Source organism: Pholcus phalangioides, unplaced genomic scaffold, assembly GCF_987345545.1.
Source record: "Pholcus phalangioides strain wild (caught in Gottingen) unplaced genomic scaffold, Ppha-v1.0 ptg000017l_1, whole genome shotgun sequence".
NCBI classification, from domain to species: Eukaryota; Metazoa; Arthropoda; class Arachnida; order Araneae; family Pholcidae; genus Pholcus; species Pholcus phalangioides.
Window position 1 is genome coordinate 40761277 of NW_028301610.1, and position 20785 is coordinate 40782061.

The 20785-nt window shown below is 34.0% G+C and overlaps 1 protein-coding gene across 3 annotated transcripts in view; it reads left to right on the forward strand.

Annotated features, from left to right (window-relative positions):
• Window positions 1-12381, forward strand: part of LOC149073239 (peripheral plasma membrane protein CASK-like) — a 429829-nt gene extending 417448 nt beyond the window's left edge. For all 3 annotated transcript variants that reach the window (XM_089247410.1, XM_089247411.1, XM_089247413.1), the window contains 2 exons: window positions 2528-2608; window positions 8908-12381. In XM_089247410.1, coding sequence (XP_089103536.1) covers window positions 2528-2608; window positions 8908-9087 — 261 coding nt within the window. In that variant the 3' untranslated portion in view covers window positions 9088-12381. The remainder of the gene's footprint in view (window positions 1-2527; window positions 2609-8907) is intronic.
• The last annotated feature ends 8404 nt before the right edge of the window (window positions 12382-20785 follow it).

A 20785-nucleotide genomic window follows, 5' to 3' on the forward strand; every position in this document is an offset into this window, starting at 1 on the left:
ATGCTAAATTGTAGTCAACCAGGCACAATGTTTGCAGTTTTTAATTTCCTATAAAATTGACTCACTCTTTGCTACTTTATTATTGCTTATGATATTTAATATTAATTTTCTGTTATAATGCTTCTTCGATATGTTACACAATAATTTTATCGATTAAATTTTCTTGTAGATTATGTTGTGTTAAGTGATCTCTGTAAAAATAGAAGTTTTGTATTTTGCCTACTGGCCAGGACCCTATGGGTCAGCACCATATCTAATTATGCAAATAATGTAAAATTAAAAAAACTATTGCAATCAATTTACTATTAATCATTATTTTTTTAAAAATTTATTCCTGAATGTAGCATTTTATAAATATTTTTTAGATATTTGTTAACAAGTAAAATTTTTAAAATGAAGTTATTTATAGCAGTAGTCCCCTTTTAAAGCATACTGTAGAATGTTTTCCTTGATAAGAATATTCTCAAGAATATTTATAACATATATTTTAAATATTATAGATGAGAATACTCTAGTTATTTATAATAGTCCATCCAAAAAATATTGTCCTACTGAAATTCTAAAGCATTTATAATATTTGATGAAAAACATTCCTTCAGTCTGGGATAAGGGTAAATCATAATGCAGCAGGTTTTCGAATTCCAGAAGTCAACAGCATTATGGATTAGTTAAAAACCTGAACAAATCTGTAACTGCACAACTTTCAGAATCTGAAAACCTGTTGCACTATGTTCTTAACCTAAGGCACCAAAAGTATTTCATTCAGTCATTTTTGGAAAAATTGTCTAAAAAATTTTTCACTTTCTATCAATTTTGTTTAAGTAATAGGTTATGCTATAAGTAGGTATTGCTGAGTCGGTGACAAATCGTAGTCAGTCATGGCTTCAAATGTATGAAACAAAAGATTCTTCTCTTGAGAAAACACATTCCTGTTTTAGACTGGCTTACTGTTCCCTTACATATGTTGAAATCATCTGCAATTTTGCACTTAGTAAATGTTCTATTTCTTATCGATTTGAGACATTCTTCCAGTGTTTCAGTGGAATAGTTTTCTTATCAGCAAGCTCCTAGCTTCTGCAGAGAGTTTTGTACCATCTTAAAAAACATTCATCTGTGAGCAGTATTCATTTTGAGCTTAATAAGATTGATACTGAGCTAAATTAAGCCTAAAACATAGTGAAAAAAAATAATTTAAAGGTATTGCTTTTCACCAATTTTTAGTTGGCGTAAAGTTGCCCAAATTTTACTCTGAACATAAATACCAAATTACTATCAACCATATGATGATAAATAATCAGCAAATTCGAATTTTCTGGGTATGATTTAAAAAAAAATTAGTTACTACACATGAATAAACAGCAATTTTTTTTTCTAATTAAGTCATTTTTATGACTGCAAAATACAACTTTTTCGTGACAATTTCAGCTAAAATCAAGCGGCACAGATATGTGTAACAAACGATATCCAAAATGGGAAATGCGTCAGTAACTAATACATGCATTCACCGATAATGTCTCCTGACAGTGAGATTCATAACTACAGTAGAGGCTGCTTATTAGAATTATAGATATTGTTATCAATTTTGCAAAGTATGAAATGGACCAACATCGTAACTGCGAAAACCTTTTGTTTATGGTTATCAGAGTTTTAGTTTATGTTATCAAATTTTTTCACCCAAAGGTTTTTTTGCACATTTTGAAGCTAAGGTGGAACCATACTTATTCCCCCCCCCCCTAAATTATCATTATTAACCTGAAAGGCTATGAAGAAGAGGTCAGAAAGTGTACCCTCTCCCTTGTTTATAAGTATTTCTGTACTTATTCGGGCAGTAACAGCTGTATTTATGTAGGCTATGCATAAAGCAATAGCCCACTTATAGAGGAGACAGATTTGATTTTAAAAAAATTTCTTCAGTTTTCTTGATTGACCAGATTCATAAATAACTTAGCTGGGAGACTTCTTCAAAGGATCTATTCCATATAGATCCTCATAGATGTACATTACAAAAAATTATCATAATCGATAAAACACATTAGACAATTCCTTTCAATTTCCTCATAACTGTTAAAGTCCTGCATTTATTATTATTATTTAGCTTAAAGCGCAAAAATATCCTTTTTTAGAACAAAATGAAAAAAGAAAATAGCATGATTAAACACCTTTTGCAACCAGTTATGTGGAAAAGAAAGACGCATGGTTACAATATTCACATTTAGATTTCTTTCAAATATAGTTATCAATCATGATTGTTAAACCACTAGTCCGGATGCAGTCACATAAAGTTTTGTGCACTGTATTTGAAAATATTCATTAAAATATCCGCTAGATGAGATCGAATACTTTCTAGATTTGGTGCAAAGTAGCACCATATTACGGTAGTCTAATTTTTTCATAACTTTTTTCATCCCAATATTTTTTTATGACAGACCAAATTCAGAAAAAGGTCTATAGTATACACCAGAAATTTTATAAAGTGATACTTGTGAAGTAATGATGTATTTTTATTTTAGTTTTTTGTATTTTACAGGCTCTCAAAATTTTAAGAACCGGAGAGTATACTCCTTTTGTTGTGTTCATAGCAGCTCCTACTCTAACCAACATCCGGGATGTGAGTATTTTCAGATATTTCACAAACCAGTTTTTTTAGTTGAAGTTTTTTAAAGAAAATAGTAACTAATTAATGATTCACTAAGTTTGATTAGAGCACACAAAAATTGAATCATGATTGTGTCGGGTAAAAGACTGAATTTTCAAGATGATCAAAACTTTGAAAATTTTAGTTTTTGAACTCCTATCAATCTTGAATCCAAAAGTGGTGGTTTTATTTTTCTATTTTTCAGTTAGTTTCGGTCCGAATTTGCTTTCCTGCATGTTTTAAAATGTTGAATTCTTGTATCTACTGGTGTGTTCAAAGGAGCAGAGATTTTGGCGTTTTTTTCCAGTAGCCCCTCCCACTCATTCAGAAGAATTCACTCCTTTTTTGCAAAAATCATGGGAAAGAACACAGAAATAGATGTTTTTCCAAGAGACCGAGTTCATTTTCATTTCTAGTTGTAGCTGTAATTGAGTTTGAGCCTCACAATCACACGGAGATAGTTAGTCAAAGTTGGTTTTTAACCCTTCAATAGGAAGCGGTGTATTTATCTGCTCAAAAAAGTTGTGCCGAAGTTGGGCAACGCTGTATATATCTGGCTGGCGGAACCAGTTTCCTTCTCCTGCTTTCTTTGTGTAAAGTTTCCACCCATGCAGTTGATGAGGTCCTCCAATATTCAGAAGAGATTGTCATTGTAGGACACTCTATACAGCTACACAATACAGAAACCACACATTAACAATTATATTATTCTTGTATTGTAACTGCTATCCCAAGGAGCAAATATACAAAGTGTTGTGATGAAAGAGAATTCTTGATGTTTCTGTGCTCTGAAGTGTTTTTTTTCCCATGTCCAAAAAGAGAGTTATTGTTTTTTTTCTTTTAGTCAATTATGTCTTCTATATTTGGTTTTCTTTTGATTTTTTTGGAATTTTCAGGTGATAATTAGTTTAGAAATGAATTTGATACAGAAATTTAAAATTCAAAATAAATACACACTCGCAAACACCCACCCCTTGGCTGAAATTTTATTAGGTTTTTTTAGTAGTAAAGAAAATATCCTCCCCCATCAACCTGTTATTACTTTCTCGCCCACTTATTTCCCGCTAAACTATGCTATATGAAATTATCTGTGGTCAGTTAGACTTTGATATTTTAACTAAGCCATTCATCCTATCTCTGATGGACTAAACCATTCCCAAAAATGAAATCCCTCTCTTTTAAATACATTTTTTTCCCCTCATAACTTATAGAACAAACTCTCTCCCCTCCACTATCATTGCTTCTTCACTATATATATCTATGAAACTTTGTACAATACAAAACAATATGTCTGTCGCAATCAAACACATTCTTTTGTATTGGTCTCAGCAAACAATATTGCGTGAATAAATGTCACAAATTTCTCAATTTTGCCATTTGTTGATTTTTTTAACTACCATCTCTCATCATTATCTATGCGCATTATTTCTTCAATAACATCACACTCTATAATTCAAGTTTATTACACTACTGATGCATCCCAAAAACATTGAAATTTTAGTATCCATTGCTCATCGTTCATAATCTGTGCGAACATCAAATTTGAATATTACCATAGTTATTTTAAACTAGCAAAACTTTAGTCTCTACATTGCAGCCAGTTTTTTGAAGTGGCACTTTCCCAAGCCTGCATAATCCTCTAATCCGAAATTACCACATTCCTGAGCCACAGTATTATTTTGTAAGAAAAAAAGCATGATTCCCCTCCTTTAGAAGATAGGAAATTTTGAACATTCCCCCTTCTCGGGAGAAAATCCTGTGTATGCCTATGATCACATTCACCTCTTTAACGTAATCTTGCCTGTTCTTTCAGTGATTGACAAATGTCAATGTTGTGTCCAAAAAAGTGCTCTTATAGCAAAACTGCATGGATCACAGAATGCCCACATACATGGATTGCAGATAGAAGTGCAGTTCTCAGTGGAAAATTCTGTCTCTCTGAAAAAAATAATATTTTGAAAGTACACAGAAACTTCTTTGAAACGGCCGCTCAGTGTTCTGTAAAACAAATGGCCATTTGTAAAGTTGACCACCGAATAGAAGCTGTATGATGGTAGAAAGGAGAAAAAGGTGGAAAGCATGTGTGTGTGTCAAAATTTTAGATTTTATTGCCACAAAAAAAACTCTCATGCTCAATATATTTTACAATTCCCAAGAAACACGTGTATATACTCTGGGCAGAACTTTGAATACCAGATTCATAATGGGTGAATAAATTTCATACTTGTATATGACATTTACAATAATTTGGTGAATAAATGTTACCAAATTGATCATCTGATCAATTCTTGAATCTGTAATATCAGAGATCTGTTCCTTCCTCGTACTGCATACAATGAAAAGTAAATGACTGTATACATTCTTTCCTTGCACACATTATTTTATTCTCTCACACTTTTTTTACTGAATCTCTGCATGTTAAAAAGTGAAGAAAGTTCCCGCAAAGCCAAAACTTTCACATCCTGTTTCTATTGAGTGAAGATCATTGATGATCTACTGTGTGTTTATCCTGTCCTACTGGGGTAAATTTTTAAACTGATCAGCTAGGATCAACTGTATAGCATTAGCCTTTGTCATCTTATTTACACATTTTTTAACCTGATAATGTCACACATGAACAGAAAATATGATTGATCCGAAAAGGTATTTATGCTGATATGTAAAGATTGTAAGATTATACAAAGAGAACTATATAAGGTGCAATGCATTTAAATGAAATGCACAAATTTTTTTTTTCTCAACTCCCTTATGGCCTAAATTTGAAAGAAGAAAAAACCTGAGACAAATGTGCCTGGACTACTGCAAGTCTGGATTAGAGTTACTACTGTAACTCATTTTTTTTTTTTTTTTTTGAAAGAGATTCTCTGAGCACTTCCTCTTTTCAATCCCACCAATCTCTTCTTTCCCCTCCCCCAAAGGTAGGTTCTGTGGCCGCTCATGGAAGAAAGAAAGCATTCAAAGAAATTTGACGCTACTGTATTGGCCAGAGCTGATCATAACTGAATGAGGCACAACTAAATTCTTTTAAGAGGAAGTATTTCAAGAAATTGACAAGAATTTTTCATTTGTTCCTGCCAAGTTATCTGTATCGCCCCATTAGTGTAGCATATCATTGTGACTTGTTATAACCACTACCAGAGGGAAACAGAAATAAACATTTCCACAGTACTTGAAAACAAAATTATCCACAAAATTTTGTTATAGCCAGTGTCGTAACAACTGAGATTGATTTTTTTAAGACATTTTTTTGACGAAAAGATAACCAGAGTTAATGAAGTATTGCGCATAAAGAGTTTTTTGTATGATCAGTGACCATATTTGATCAAAAAATATGGGGAAATTATTTTATGGGACATTGCGATTCTTAGAAGACATGTTGCCAAATGTCAGCAAAAGGCTATTACATTACATGCTGATTTAATTTTTTATTTCTGTTGAGGAATCGGAACCCTTCCATACAAATGAAAAATTATTTCATTTGTATGGTAACACACTGACATAACTGCTAATTTTTTATATTTACTTAAACTTCAGTAAAATGTGGTGAAATTTAACCTGCATTTACGAATATTCATAGCATTGCATACCGAATACCAGCAGATAAATTAATAAACTATGACGTTTATCCAGTAAATATTGAATGTCCACAATGTGTCACACAATAGAAATTGATTTTATATTGAGTATACAAGGAACTTTAGATTCACAATTACTGTTATTTCCAAGCCACATCTAGAAAAATGACCACAAAAAAAGTATTTGTGAAAATACAGTGACTTTTCTTACACGTCGAAGCTTGGTGTAAGACGCACATAATTTTTGTCAAAGAATTTAAAAAAGTTTTTGTATTTCCTTTTACCATTTGTGGTTTCTTTAGTAATTTTTTTTTACCATTGCTGATTAAAGTTAAATAAGTAAATATTAAACGTTTTCCTGGAGTGAATTTATTGGAATCCTCGAAGTTAAAATACTAAAAAACATTATCAAACAGGCTGTGACTTTGAATCTGGTGTGAGAGCCAAAGATTAACTTTGAAAGTTATATAAGCCATGATTTTTTATGGAAAATTGCAGTAAATTTTCTTTTTCCTTTTTTACAAACGAGAAATATAGAAACTAGATATTTAAATATATAATATGTATTTATATATTTAATAATAATAATATATATTTATAACTCGATATTTCTGTGTGATGATACAAACTTGTATATAATTTCTTTATTTTCAATCAAATACTCTGTTGTAAACGTTGATGATTGAGATTTTGATGTAAGTTGGTGATAAATTTTATGAAATCATAGCCACATTGCTATAATTAATAAGATGCCAGCAGAAAAGTCCTGCCCACAAAATTTTAAAAAAATTACTTGGAAAGAAAAAATCCAATTTTAGTTTCTCACTTGCAGTTTTGAAACATTCATAACAGCAGTGCACCTGATGCACTGAAGGAAGTTCAGAGGCTTTATTGGTTCAAATTTGGCTCAGTCCTTTTCAAAATAATTTGAACCAGAGGTACTTCCTAGGTCTGATTCTGTATGGGTAAATGGAACATTTACACAGGGCCCCATAATTCAAGACACCCCCCTCACATTCAAACAATTTGAATTCACTCATTCAGTCTTCTTGTTAGATTGAGACACTCCCAGCAAACACAATTTGAAACTGAAATCATTAATTTTCTTTGAATCCACTTGTATTTCATCCTTCCCCCCTTCCGAAAAATTTGATAAAATATTGATTCACAAATATTTTTAAATATCGTTCCTTATACAAAATATTATATATAGGTATAAATATATTTTAAAGACATATCTAATTAGTTTTGTTAAACACATCAAGTTAAATTACAAACTTTTTACACAAATGTTAATAGAATTTTGATCTGATTGATCAAGTTGATCAACTCAGCAAAAATGTTTGTGATTAACAATTGAAAGATTTACTGACCTAATTAATCGAACCAGCTCTAATAATTATGATTAATTTATTGTATAATTATCAAGTTGGATGGCATTTGTATAATTTGATCATTTTTCTGGAGAGAATTCATATATAAATACACTATCACCCCACTAATTCAAATCCTGCCAATCCAAAACCCATTTAATCAGAATGGCTCCTTAAGAAAAAATTATTTGTGTGAGAAATTTTTGAAAGAATGAGCAACAGGAAAAACAAACTCTTATAAATTCTGTGTTGTAAACTGTTTTATTTTACATAAGGACAATGAATACATGATCTTACCTTATAATGATAAATTACGTTGGTGCCTTGAAGAAATTTTTCAAACTTCATTTGATGAAACTACATATACCTAGTGGATGATGCAGTTTGTAGCCATCATCTCAGAAAAATGTCTGCAGGGGGTTGCATTATCATACTACTCCATGTGCTGAAGGACAGTTTTAAAAGCAACCACAGCTTCTGAATGAGTTTTTGGTGGTGGATGATCATAATCTAATCCAGGCGTCTTCACCATGATGCTCGTGTCAGACTTTGTGTTCCTGAGCACTTGATTGACGTCTAAATTGAACATACTGTGGAAATCGCATTCAGGGGTCAAGATCATCCTGATTTAAGACATACATATGTCAAACTTGCTGTAAGGGTGCTCTTCTTTTGATGATGGGTAATGGCAGTGTTTGCGTTATGAAAAAAGTTTAAGATCTCTCTGATCTAACCCACCACTTGACAATGAGTCATTTTGCCAGTTGAAACTCTGGAGATGATTTCTGTATCCATGAAAATTTGATTGTTAGAGAGAGTGTCCAATGGTAATATTTTGCCTACATCTTTTTTTTCAGTTTCCTCGCAACCAGAGATTTGTTTTAAAAGCTGGAAGCTAGAAATTGCTTTCCCTCCTTCTGCTTTTTTGACGAATAATTCATTTAACTGCGAGTGATTTTATGCTCAAAATTATCAAAAAAGGTTGATTACATTGAGATACTGACTACAGTAGATACAACTACACACTTCAAGATTTGGTAACCAACCTAAGTGGGATTCCCAGTCAGCGTGATAGTGGTTGCACTTATCCTCATAAAGACAGCACCCATTGTGTGTTAAAACACATTAGGAATTTCTTGGTTTTTATTTTTCTTTTCTTTGAGATTAAACTAAACATGGTTTGCTTTAGTATAGCTGTTATCACTTGTACAAGAAATTTTAGGTGGCCTACTTATAATTTACAGAAGTTGCTAAATATTGCTTTTGGAATTTAACCTTTGCACGTCGCAATATATTTTATCAAATTTTTTTTATGTATTTCCAGACTGATGGCAGCCTAGAACGATTGGCTAAGGAAAGTGACCTTCTCAAACAAGCCTATGGACATTATTTCGATATGACCATCATAAATAATGACATAGAAGAGACTATACGCACATTAGAAGTTGCTATTGAAAATATTAGTACTGTGCTTCAATGGGTTCCAGTAAGCTGGGTGTACTGAGTTATGTGCATTTAGGGACATTTAGAAAATTGCCATACAGCATGTGTAAACAGTACCATTTGCTCAGAGGCGAATTTTGTTGTTTACTTAAATGCCTCCTCTTCCAGTATCAGTTCAGAAATATGCATACATATGCACTTGATCACAAGGCATTAAAATGCATTCAACACTGAGCATATTATATTTAGAATCTGAACTGTATATAAATATATGTAAAATATGATATACATATAAATATATCTTTGGGGGAATGGTTGATTTTTTACAAAAGATGTAAATCAGTGGGGGATTATCTAATATGCCAAGTTGAATAGTAAATTATGGTTCATAGACTTGGGTAGAAGTCTGGGTGAAATCCGTTTTAAAAGGTATGTTTATTTTTCTCAAAAAAATTCACTGTATTCACCACAATAATAAATGATAAAGAAAACCCTGCAAAGCATCCTTAAAATTTCATTTCAGTGTACATTTTTCGTACCTACTTTGTCCTTTATCCTGTATCCAATCTCATTTGAAACAAAACATGCACAACAATATAAGTTTATAATTTATATTAAATGAGATTATATTTTCATTCATTTTACAATTAATCACAATTGTTAGAACTTTTGTCATGAGCAATGAGTTACAGAGTAAGGTCTGTCCTGGGCTTTGAAATCCCCCACTGATATGAGTGTTGAAATGTTTCATGTTTTCTCCCCAAGCATATTGATTTGAAGTTTGAACATGTACATAGTTTTTTCAAAGTGATTTTTTTTTTATTTTTGCATGTGCCATTTGCATTCCAGTTTACTGTTCATTTATATTTTGATGTGATACATTCAATGAAGTTTTTTGGACTTTTTTTTCTCAAATATTTCAATAATATACACAACAGAATTTCTTTCTGCATTTTTAACGTAGTAACAAAATATGCTAGTGTGAACATGCTTCTGAATTATGTGGTATAATATCTTCAATTATTCATTAATGAATTCCTCAAGATTTGAACTTGCTTTCATGAAATACTGTAATACAAACTTAGTTCCATTGAATGCTCGTACTATTTGGCTATGGTATCTAGTTTCTATATTATGATTTTTTTTCCTATACATTAAAACAGTGTAGTATGATTTTGTTTGATCTTAATCAAGTTATTTTAAAGTAAAAGTTTCAGCATACAATCAATTTATCTTAAATGCATGGAAAAAATACTTTCATTAACCTGTACTGATAGCATGAGAAGTGAACTAATTATTTGAATCTCTTTTAAAGATTTCTTGTTCCATTCCTTTAGACATGCTTATATACAGGATGTCCCATCGAGACTGCCCAAACTTTGCACAGCCAGATTCCTCACTTGGAATAAATAAAAAATGCTCAAAGAACTGTACCTGTACGACCCATAGTTTTTTGAGAAAAATGCGAAAGAAAAGTATGACGTCATATCTGTTGCAAGGGGAAAAAACTATTGGAAACATATAATACATGCACGGTGCGCGTGCATGTCTCATTATGCGCTGTGGACATTTTGAACATCTTCCTATGTAAACATATGCAAATATCAATGTTCATGTTTCTAATAGTTTTTTTTCTTGTGCTGAACATGACATCATGCTTTTTTCTTTTGCATTTTTCTCGAAAACTATGGGTCGTACAGGTACAGTTCTTTGGGCATTTTTTACGTATCCCAAGTGAGGAATCTGGCTGTGCAAAGTTTGGGCGGTCTTGATGGAACACCCTGTATATATATATTTCGTACATTGTGTGAGGCTGAAAATATATTTTAAATTTATTCTACACAAGTTGCAGCTTTGAGTATGCAAAGCAGTTCTAGCTATTCCACATTTTTTTACTGATGGTTAAGTATTTTATTTTTCTTTGGATGAAACATCTTTATCTTACATTGATTTTAAAATTATATATATAAATTTGTGTTTTCAAATCAGTATTGCAAGCATGAAACTATGAAACAAACAACTGCTCCTCTATTTTTTGCATAGCCAGAGATAGTGTCTTTAGCGTTATTGATTAGTTTATCTTTGTTAGTTGTTCACATGAAGCTAAGAGGCATGATAAATGAAAATTTATTTTTGTTAATTTTATACATATATATATTTCTTAAAAACTAAAGCAGAGTATTGATAAGTCAATTATTATTATTTTTGTTTTTTTATTGGACGCATTTTGATTTAGAAATGTAGGAATCTTTTCTTTTTGTAGCTGTTTGAGTAATACAGCTACTATATTGGGATTCACCAAGCTTTTCTTATTTTATCCATAAATAATTTTGGCTGCTCTGAATTTCTTATGAAAAATGAAATCTGTTCGATTTGAAAATGTTTTTTTAATGAAGTTTTTATTTATTGTCCCAAAAGTCTAAAAAAAAATTTATTTTGATGTGTTACTTTTGCAAATAATTCGAAATTGTATCCTTTTTGCCAAAACTCTCCAATAGGCAACATCTCCAGCAAATCATTCAGGGTGAGAGGAGGGAGGGGTAAATCTATTTTTATATCAAAGTGAATGTCATGCTCAAATGCATAAAATTTCTATTACATTTACAGTTTGCTCTCTCTCTCTCTAATAATGTGTGGGCTTTGCACTAAAATATACAAGTGTCTATTTTATTTTTTGGGGATTTTTGTATCTTATAGAAGAAAAATCATTTACCAGTCATATCTGGAGAGTGAAATTAATTATAGGATAAAAGTTTTAAATGTACAATGATATCCACTCTGTGGATGTTTAAATTTTTAAATTACTCTTCATTTTTTATGTAGTAACAGCATCATCCTACTATGCAATATAAATGCTTAAATGAAATAAATTGCAAGTGCATTGGTTTGTGAATTCTTATAATTTTGAATAGAAATGTTTAATTATTTTTCAGACTAGGTTCATGTATGAATGGCTTTTTTTGGGAATAATGAATCAATGTAAAATTTATGATAGAGAAAACTCACCAAGTTTTCAAATCATTATGAAGTTTTATTCCACAAACTGTCTTATGAAGGCATTTTGACGTGATTTATTAATTTTTTGTTTGTTAAACTGAAACTGTTCACTTGAAGACATATCCATCATGATACCTACGTCCTCTATACTGGGTGTATAAGAGTTTTTTCTTATAAAACACACAACGTGCAACAGCATGAAATGATTTGCTTTATGTATGAACCTTTATATCTGAAAGCTGTTCAAAGTTTTTATTCACAGTTTCAAAGGCTTTTTAGATTAACATCGAAAACTTGTAGAACATGATATGTATAAAATAATGAAAAATTGTTTGAGAAATAAAATTGAACTGATTTAGTTTTTTGCTTTTGTGTTGCATTATTTTGGTTGTGTATAAAAAATCAGTTGCTATAGATTCAAGGGTGAATTCTGTATAAAAATATTCATTATGAAACAGAACCATGATATAAAGATTATACATCCAGCTAAAATTGCAGGAAAGTATTAAAAAAATACCCTTTCTAATCTTGAAGTAAATTAAAAGTATTTTTACATCGTAGCAAAGTGGTTTCACTTTTGTTCAGTAGAATGACTATGAAATGATACTATTTAGTCATAGTTGTTTCCCAAGTATCATGTTTTCTGAAGTAATACAGTAATATTTTTGTTTTAATGCCATAAAATTAGCCGTTATGTATTTATATCATTATTAACACTTTTATTAGCAAGTAAGTTGACCAGTTATCAGGGATGCCGAAACATATGTGCTCATATTGCATATGAGCATTCATGTTTCTTCATATATGTTTCTTCTTCCTGATAACTGGTCTTGACTTGATAATAACTTGATTTTTTTTTTTAAATTATAAATATGTATCCTAATTTATTTTGCATTAGATTCGCCCCTGAAAAACGTACTAACAAAAGTAAAAACCCACTATGTTTGGCTGGCATTGGTGTACGCAAAGGAGGGGTTGGTGTTCTAACACCCCCCTTGAGCCAAGATTATAGTGTTATTTTACCGGAAAAACCGTAAATCCCCCTCAGAAGGAAAAAAATCTGAAAACCCCCCTCGAGAAAATTCTGCGTACGTCTGTTGGCTGGTATACCTATTCCCCAAAAGACACTAGTTTGTCAATACAGATCTTGCCCACCATTTCTATTCAAATACGGCCAGTTTCTACTTATAGTGAATCCAGTGCCTGTGAACACTGAAAATTCATCATTAACCCCTCACGTTGCGGGTGCGGAGTCTTCCCCGTTGATTTGTGGAATGGTTCCTCTGTAGGGATGCCGGAACATATCTGCTCGTGTTGCTAAAGCAATACCAATCATTTGAAGATATCTCAAATATTGCACTGAAAGAGTTTTATTTTTTTTTAATTAAAAATTTTGAAGACATCCGTGGGACCCTTTCCTTGTAAGGAGTTGCATTGCTGTAGCTCTTTTTGTTTGCAAATCAATTCAGGTCCAAGGGACTTTCCCATACACCCAATATGTCCATTAAGCATGAGAATAAAATGAGCATCATAGAATCTCAATATCATAACGGTAGTAATAGACTGCAGACAGTATATTTCATCGCTGATTTCAGATGGATCTCAATCCTTTGAGTGGCATTAACAAGATATCTCGCCTCCTTATTTTAGCATTAGCAAGCCTAAATATTTTGTAAAGCTAATCCCTCTCTCAGTGGAACACTTTTCCCTATACCAATGGTTCACAAACTTTTGTCAACCACGGCTTCCTTGCTTAATTCATGATTCGTCAGCGGCGCTTCAGGATAAATTAATAGATATTTTCCCGTATAAAAGAACTTCAAAGCATAAATAGGTGCACAAATCAATATCTTAAGCTCGCTACGACACCCCATATAAACGTTGCCGATGACCCTAGAAACAGCGACGCACACTTTGAAAAAACTGCTCTGTACCCATTACTTTGTCATTACATTATATACTCATTTACTGCTGAAAATCATAAGGAAGGTTTTTGCTATTATGCCGTGTAAAGGGTTAGAAGGCATCAATCAATAATCTCATCGATAAACTTGTAAAATAAAGCAAAAAAATAAAATAAATGCAATAATGGCATAGCTTTGTTATCTGAAGTTTATACCGCAAAAAAATCATACTACAGAATTGTTTATTCCAGTGCTATTATCAAAATTAAAATTCGAAGCTCAACATAATTTATAAGTTTAAATAAACAAATACAGACATAGAAACATGTAAATAAAAAAAAAATCCTAGTAAAATGAGATGCTGTATATTGAGATTCAAAGAGAAAGGAGATATGGTTCGACGTTTGTTTTTCCATTTTTCACGACTTCTGGCAGTGTGAGGGAGAATTTGTGAAAAAAAAAATACATAAATGAGAGAGACTTCAAATATATATATATATATAAAGAAAATATACACAACGTTTTAATTATCACCATGAAGTTATCGTCTAAAACAGTGTTTCTCAACCGCGCCGTGACATCAATCGTACCAGGCCGTGAGAATATATTCATTACACTTTCATTTTTCAAGCATTTCCACGAATAACTAATTGGTTTATTTCACTATTATGGTACATGTTTTAATTTTTCAGTCTAAAAATCATTTACAAGGGGAAAGATGAAAAACCCTCCCAGAACAAAGGCTTGCAGCCGCATTTGTAAATTATAAGAATTTGGAGGATCCTCTTCCCCTTATCGCACTAGAAATCCTTCGTTTTGTTGCAAGGCCCAAAGGAAGGGAAACATGTCTCTGCCCCCCCCCCCCCGAAACTAGTATTTTTTTCTCATTTTCGTATTTTTGAGTATCTATCTTCATGAGACCCAAACAATACAGCAGGGGTGGTGAATGTTTTTCCATACTTTCCGTCCCTTTTCCCCGAAAATATCCTACTGCTTTAGGGCTCTCTGTTGACAACCAGATGACCCTGTTTGCGTATTCACGGTTTGCCATTGTCGGCACCACAAAAAATGACCCGAAGAAATAATGCCATGAGAAAACTCGGTATCTCACGTTCCTTGGAAACTAGAAAGACATCTGTGCTACTCGCCAAGCTGCATAACTTCAAAGGGGAAAATAAGCTTCTTTTTTTTTCCTCGGAACCAAATATTTCTATAGGGAGAGGAAAAAATCGTTTTGCAGACCCTTTCAACACATGCGTTCAATTAACAATATTGAAGGTGGTGGGTGATCGGCTGCTTCTTCGTAATCCGGTTTCCGCGTCGACTTTTGTAGCGCTAGTTTGTTTTTTGCGTTTGTGTTAGAAAAAGGATAATCTTTCCTTTCTGTAATTTTCTTTCCCCTCCTTCCCTTTCTTCATATTGTTCGTCACGGTAATTTTTTCGTTGTTTTTTTTGGTTATTTATTTAATCCTCGTTTTATCGTCGAGACGGCGGATTTGGTATGTAGTTCCAACTCTCTTATAGCTAACTTGATTGATAACAATATCGACATGGAAATTAATAATGATGCTCCCTCTAATGGTTTTGCGAACCCTAATAGGGCTCTGCCTGTCAACACGTGGTCTTCAAATATTAGTGATGTAGACTTATTAGCCTGTGCGTGTAATGAAATTAAATGCTTCACTGTCAAGCTGTCGGGTGCTCAAGCTATTCCGAGATCTCGACCGAGGGACTTGAAAAAAAGCTTATTAAATTATTTTTCAGACACCTCCCAGATCTTAGACGTCCGTTTCACTCGTGGTAATGAACTCATAATTGCGACCTCTTCACAAAAAGCGGCGACCGAAGCCTTATCGATACCTAGGATCCTAGATATTCCAGTCAAAGCTATTTTGCTTACTGATAACATTACCTCGAAATTCCTCCTGCGGAATATTCCTACCTCTGAAACTCTTGCGGACTTGGCCGAGGAAATTCGCGAAAATAACATCACCCTTTTGAGTCTAAGAAGATTTGCAAGAAATGGTGAAGCGTCCACGTCAGTGCTTGCTACTATTTTGGGAGTGAATTTACCTTCAGTTCTCAAAATATGGTTCACCATACATAGACCGAACCTTTTCATTGACCGGCCATTTCAATGCTCCAGGTGCTTCAAATTGAATCATCGACAAGTCCATTGTCGGGCCTCTGGTCCAGTCTGTCGATCCTGTGGGGGTGCTCATAGCTCCTCAGATTGTTCAAATCCTAGATCATGTGTCAACTGTGCTGGTGATCATGATCCAATGGACAAATCATGTGTGTCGTATATCTTTGAATGTAAAGTGCTTGAATTTAAGGCAAATAATCATGTCACTCTTCAAGAGGCCAGGGTTGCGTGTCGTCCTAACCATCCTCAATCATATGCTAGTAAAGCTAGTATGTCCACGATTCCTGTTGACTTAGCATCTTTGAAATTAGAAATTCACAGTTTAATCCAGAGTGAGATCACAAAGATCAAAGAAGCTGTGTTGAATGAAATGTCAATTCAACTACAAGAAACAGTCTCGAACTGTTTGTCTGCTCTTATGCCTGATGTAATCAAGACTGTTATTGACTCTCTCCGTCCCACGGTGGACGACAGGACGTTGCCGAGAAAAAAAAATAAAAATGATCCATCCTCTTCCTATTCCTCGAGTCTTCTGACAGGCGGAGCTCTAGGGGGTTTTTATCCTCCCAAAGGTAATACCTAATTAGTTTTCTTATTCATATGCATGCCACTTTTTTTTTATTACCTTTTGTTGTCAGAATTCCAAGCTGGTCCTGCCTTTATTTTTATTTTTCATGTCTTTAAGTCAAAGATTAAATATTTTGCAGTGGAACTGTCGTGGCATTCGTTCCAAATTTAATTTATTTCGTAATATTATTCATCAATTTGACATCATTTGCATCCAGGAAAGTTGGCTCAATTCTAATTACCAATCCTTTTTTATTCCGGGTTTCCATATATACCGTTCTGATAGAACATATTCTTCCGGTGGTGGTTTAATTACAGCTATCAGGTCTGATTTTTCATCTCAACTCATTTGGGCCACTAATGATGTATCTTTTGAAATTGTCTGTGTTAAAATTTTTATAAATAATCATCCATTATGCCTTGCAAATATTTACCGTCCTGATGGCCCTTTTGACATTGATCCTTTGAACCACGTGATATCTTTGATGACTTGCGATTATATTATGTTGGGTGACTTTAATTCTAAAAATGTGAACTTTTGTGGCAATGTAAATTCTTCAGCTGGTATTGCCCTTCACAACTGGTATCTTCAAAATAATATTTGCTTCACCATTCCTACCTGCCCTACTTATTATAGTGCCAATACCAACTCATTTTTAGATTTTTGTTTCAGCTCCCCAAATGTTCATCGGACTCTAACCTGGTCTCCGACTGACAGTCTTCTGAACAGTGACCACCTTCCAATCAAGCTTTCTATTCCGATAAACTGTAATACTTCATCAATGGTTCGTCATTCCCATTGGCCTTCAATTATCTCGGACTTGAAAAATATCCCATCGTCCGATAATTTTGACGACTTATATACTTTTTTACGCTCTTCTATTTCAAAGCACACTTCGCTTAAACCTCGTAAAAAATTCCCTCGTATCAAAATGGATAGGGATGGTCGATCTCTTCTCATTGAAAAAAAACGTAACTTTCGAAAGTTCCGTTCTTCGCCATCTAATTCAAACTGGATCTTGTACAAACAGAGTGCTGCTAAATTTCGTCGTCATCTGCGTACTCTTCGTCTTAAACTTCTGGCTTTTGAAGTTAAGCCCCATTCTCCCCCTTCAGCTGTATATTCTATTTTGAGGCGAAACCGGTATGTGGCTTCGAAATCTTTTGATTCTTCCCGACTAGTTTTTTCCATTGCTCACAGAGACTTCACGGGTCCAGAGGACCAGATTTCAATTCTAAAAAATTTTCATTTTCCAAACATTTCCCTCCCTCCTCCGAATCAATTCACTGGTCCCCACCATTGTTTTCAACAATGTCTAGATGCGGATTTCTCTTTTCAGGAACTTCGCAGAGCCATAAGATCCGGAAAATCTACTGCACCTGGTCCTGATCACATTCCTCTTCACGCTTTTAAATATCTCCCTGCTAAAGGCTTGGAATTTTTGCCTGCCTTCAATAGGATATGGACTTCTGCCATAATTCCATACTCTTTCAAAGAGGGTAAAATTATTTTTATTCAAAAACCTGGCAAATCCCCATCGCATCCGAGTTCTTTTCGCCCTATCACATTGATCAATTCCATAAACAAAATTTTCGAACGCATTATTCTGTTTCGTCTTAATTGGATTTGCCTACGGTTCAAAATTTTTCCGCACTGCTTCTACGGCTTCCGTCCAAAAACCTCTGCCGAGGCCTGTCTCAGAGATATTGTTTCTTATACCTCAGATGCCTTCCGCCAATCTAAGACCTGTTATCTTCTTGCTTTTGATATCAATAAAGCATATGATTCAACCCAACACTCTTTTTTGTTACATAAACTGGCGAGAATGGGTTTGAATGGTCGCTTTTTACTTTGGTTATCTAATTATTTGGGTGGACGGGATCATTTCATTCACTGGCGTGGTTGCACATCCAATAAGTTTTCACCTTGTTCAGGATTATTACAGGGCTCAACATTGTCTCCTATCTTATTTTCTCTCTTCACTCTTGATATCGTCACCTACTTACCGCCCGACATTAAACTTTTTGTGTATGCAGATGATATTTTCATCATGTATAAATCTAACTGTGAAGCCTATATGGAAGCTCGTATGATGTCTGCAATTAATTGTATCCTTAGGTGGGCGGAGGACAGTGGTCTGTCCATCTCGCTTTCGAAATCTCGTTTTACGATTTTATCTCGGAATCCCACTTCATATGTTCCGAATTTCCAAATCAATGGAAATAGTATCCCGTTTGATCCCTACCTTAAAGTCCTAGGTATTTATTTAGACCGTTCTTTAATCTGGAAAAAACAAATTAATCATCTCAGATCTCGTTGCACTTTCACTCTCAATATTTGTCGTTCTCTTCATCATTTTTCCAGAAATATTCCTTGTTCTATTGTGAAACCTATTTTCATTAACATCATTTCAGCTCTTTTAGGATATGGTTCCATAGTATGGTAAATGGTATAGCCTTCCATAGTATGGTTAAATGCAGCTAAAACTAACCGTTCGAAATTGGATACTATGTATCATTCTGCAATGAGAGCTACCTTGGGCCTACCACTTTCTACTAGAATACTCAAGATGCGTACCATTTTAGCACTCCCCACTCTGGAGGAAATTCTTCTTCTTAGAAATGGTATTGCATGTATTCAGGCTGCTGCTTCTCCTACTCAAGGCTGTGCTGATAACTTCAATTCAATTTTTTCGCATATTGCTCCCAAACTGAAAATCAGACTTTCCCAATTTTTCAGTTTCCTTAATTTCTCGTTCTCCCAAACTCTCAGACCAATCTACTCTTTCTATCCTTGGATTTCGAACAAAATTTCGGTTGTCACTGATGACCTGGATTTTCAACAACATAGACATAAGAATATAATCAACATCCTCTTTCAAAATTTTTTGAAATCTTTAGACCGTTCAACGATCATCATTGCTACTGATGCGTCTAAAAATTCTAATGTTGTCTGCGGTGCTTTTTGTCCCTCTACGAATAGTATGAGAGCATGGTGGATTCACTCTCACTCCTCTATATTTACAGGAGAAGCTCTAGCTATCACTATGGGCTTGAGATCATTTATCCCCACCAGGGGCCAACCCGTGGTCCTTTTTTCGGATGCTAAATCAGTTCTTCATGCGATTAATGAATTCTCCAGTCACTCTCCCACAGTCATCCACCTCCTTTATTCCCAACTTCTAATGGTTTGTTCTTATACCAGCCATATCTCATTAATTTGGGTCCCTGCACATTCTGGGATAGATTTGAACGAGTCTATTGACAACTATGTTCGTTCGCTTTCCTCCTCTCCCAGTCCTTACGTCACGCCGGCTCTTTATCCAGAGGACCTACGATCTATGTTACGACTCTCATTTCGTCAATATACATCTGATTCGCTTAATTCCACTATTCCTGACTTTCAAATTTTCTTCAACTGTTGTAATCAGATTTCTCATCTCTTCTCTAATTCAAAATTTGAACGCCTCTTTTACAAGTTAATCTGTGATAGAGCGCCTCTTAATGCTTACTTGTTTTTCATCAAAAAAGTTAACAGCCCTCTCTGTTCACACTGCCAACTTCCGGAAACTGCGACCCATTTTCTTTTCAACTGCTCCCGCTTCATGCGTCATCGCATTCCATCCTTTTTTGCGTCCTCTCCTCCCATTAAATCTTGGCCTACCTTCATGGCGTCCAACCTCCGTATATCGATTTGTCATTTCGAAAAATTCATTTCGTTAAGTAAAAGATTTATTTAACATTTCTTTCTGGTTTTGAGGTCCTTTCCAACCTAAACACACACTCATCCTGGGACTACATCTCATAACTCACAAAAGTGATCTAGCATCGTCCCCTAGATCTGAAGTTTTCTTTTCCATATCATCCCATTTCCATTCTTTTTGTTTTTGTAGTAATCTACTACTGCTGTTGTTTTGAATTTTCAATTTTCTTTATTTTATTACCTACCTCACATTACTCTCTCCCAGCCAGGGAATGGTCTCTGCAGCCGATAGCCCTGCTTAATTCAACTGTAACTGTAACAATATTGAACCTGTCGGTCTTTTTTTACTCAGCGAAAAGAGAGCCGCTGATAGCATACAATTAGTGTGCGGCTAAAATTCCCCGGCTGTTTTCTTGAATAGATATCTGCGAACTATCTCTGC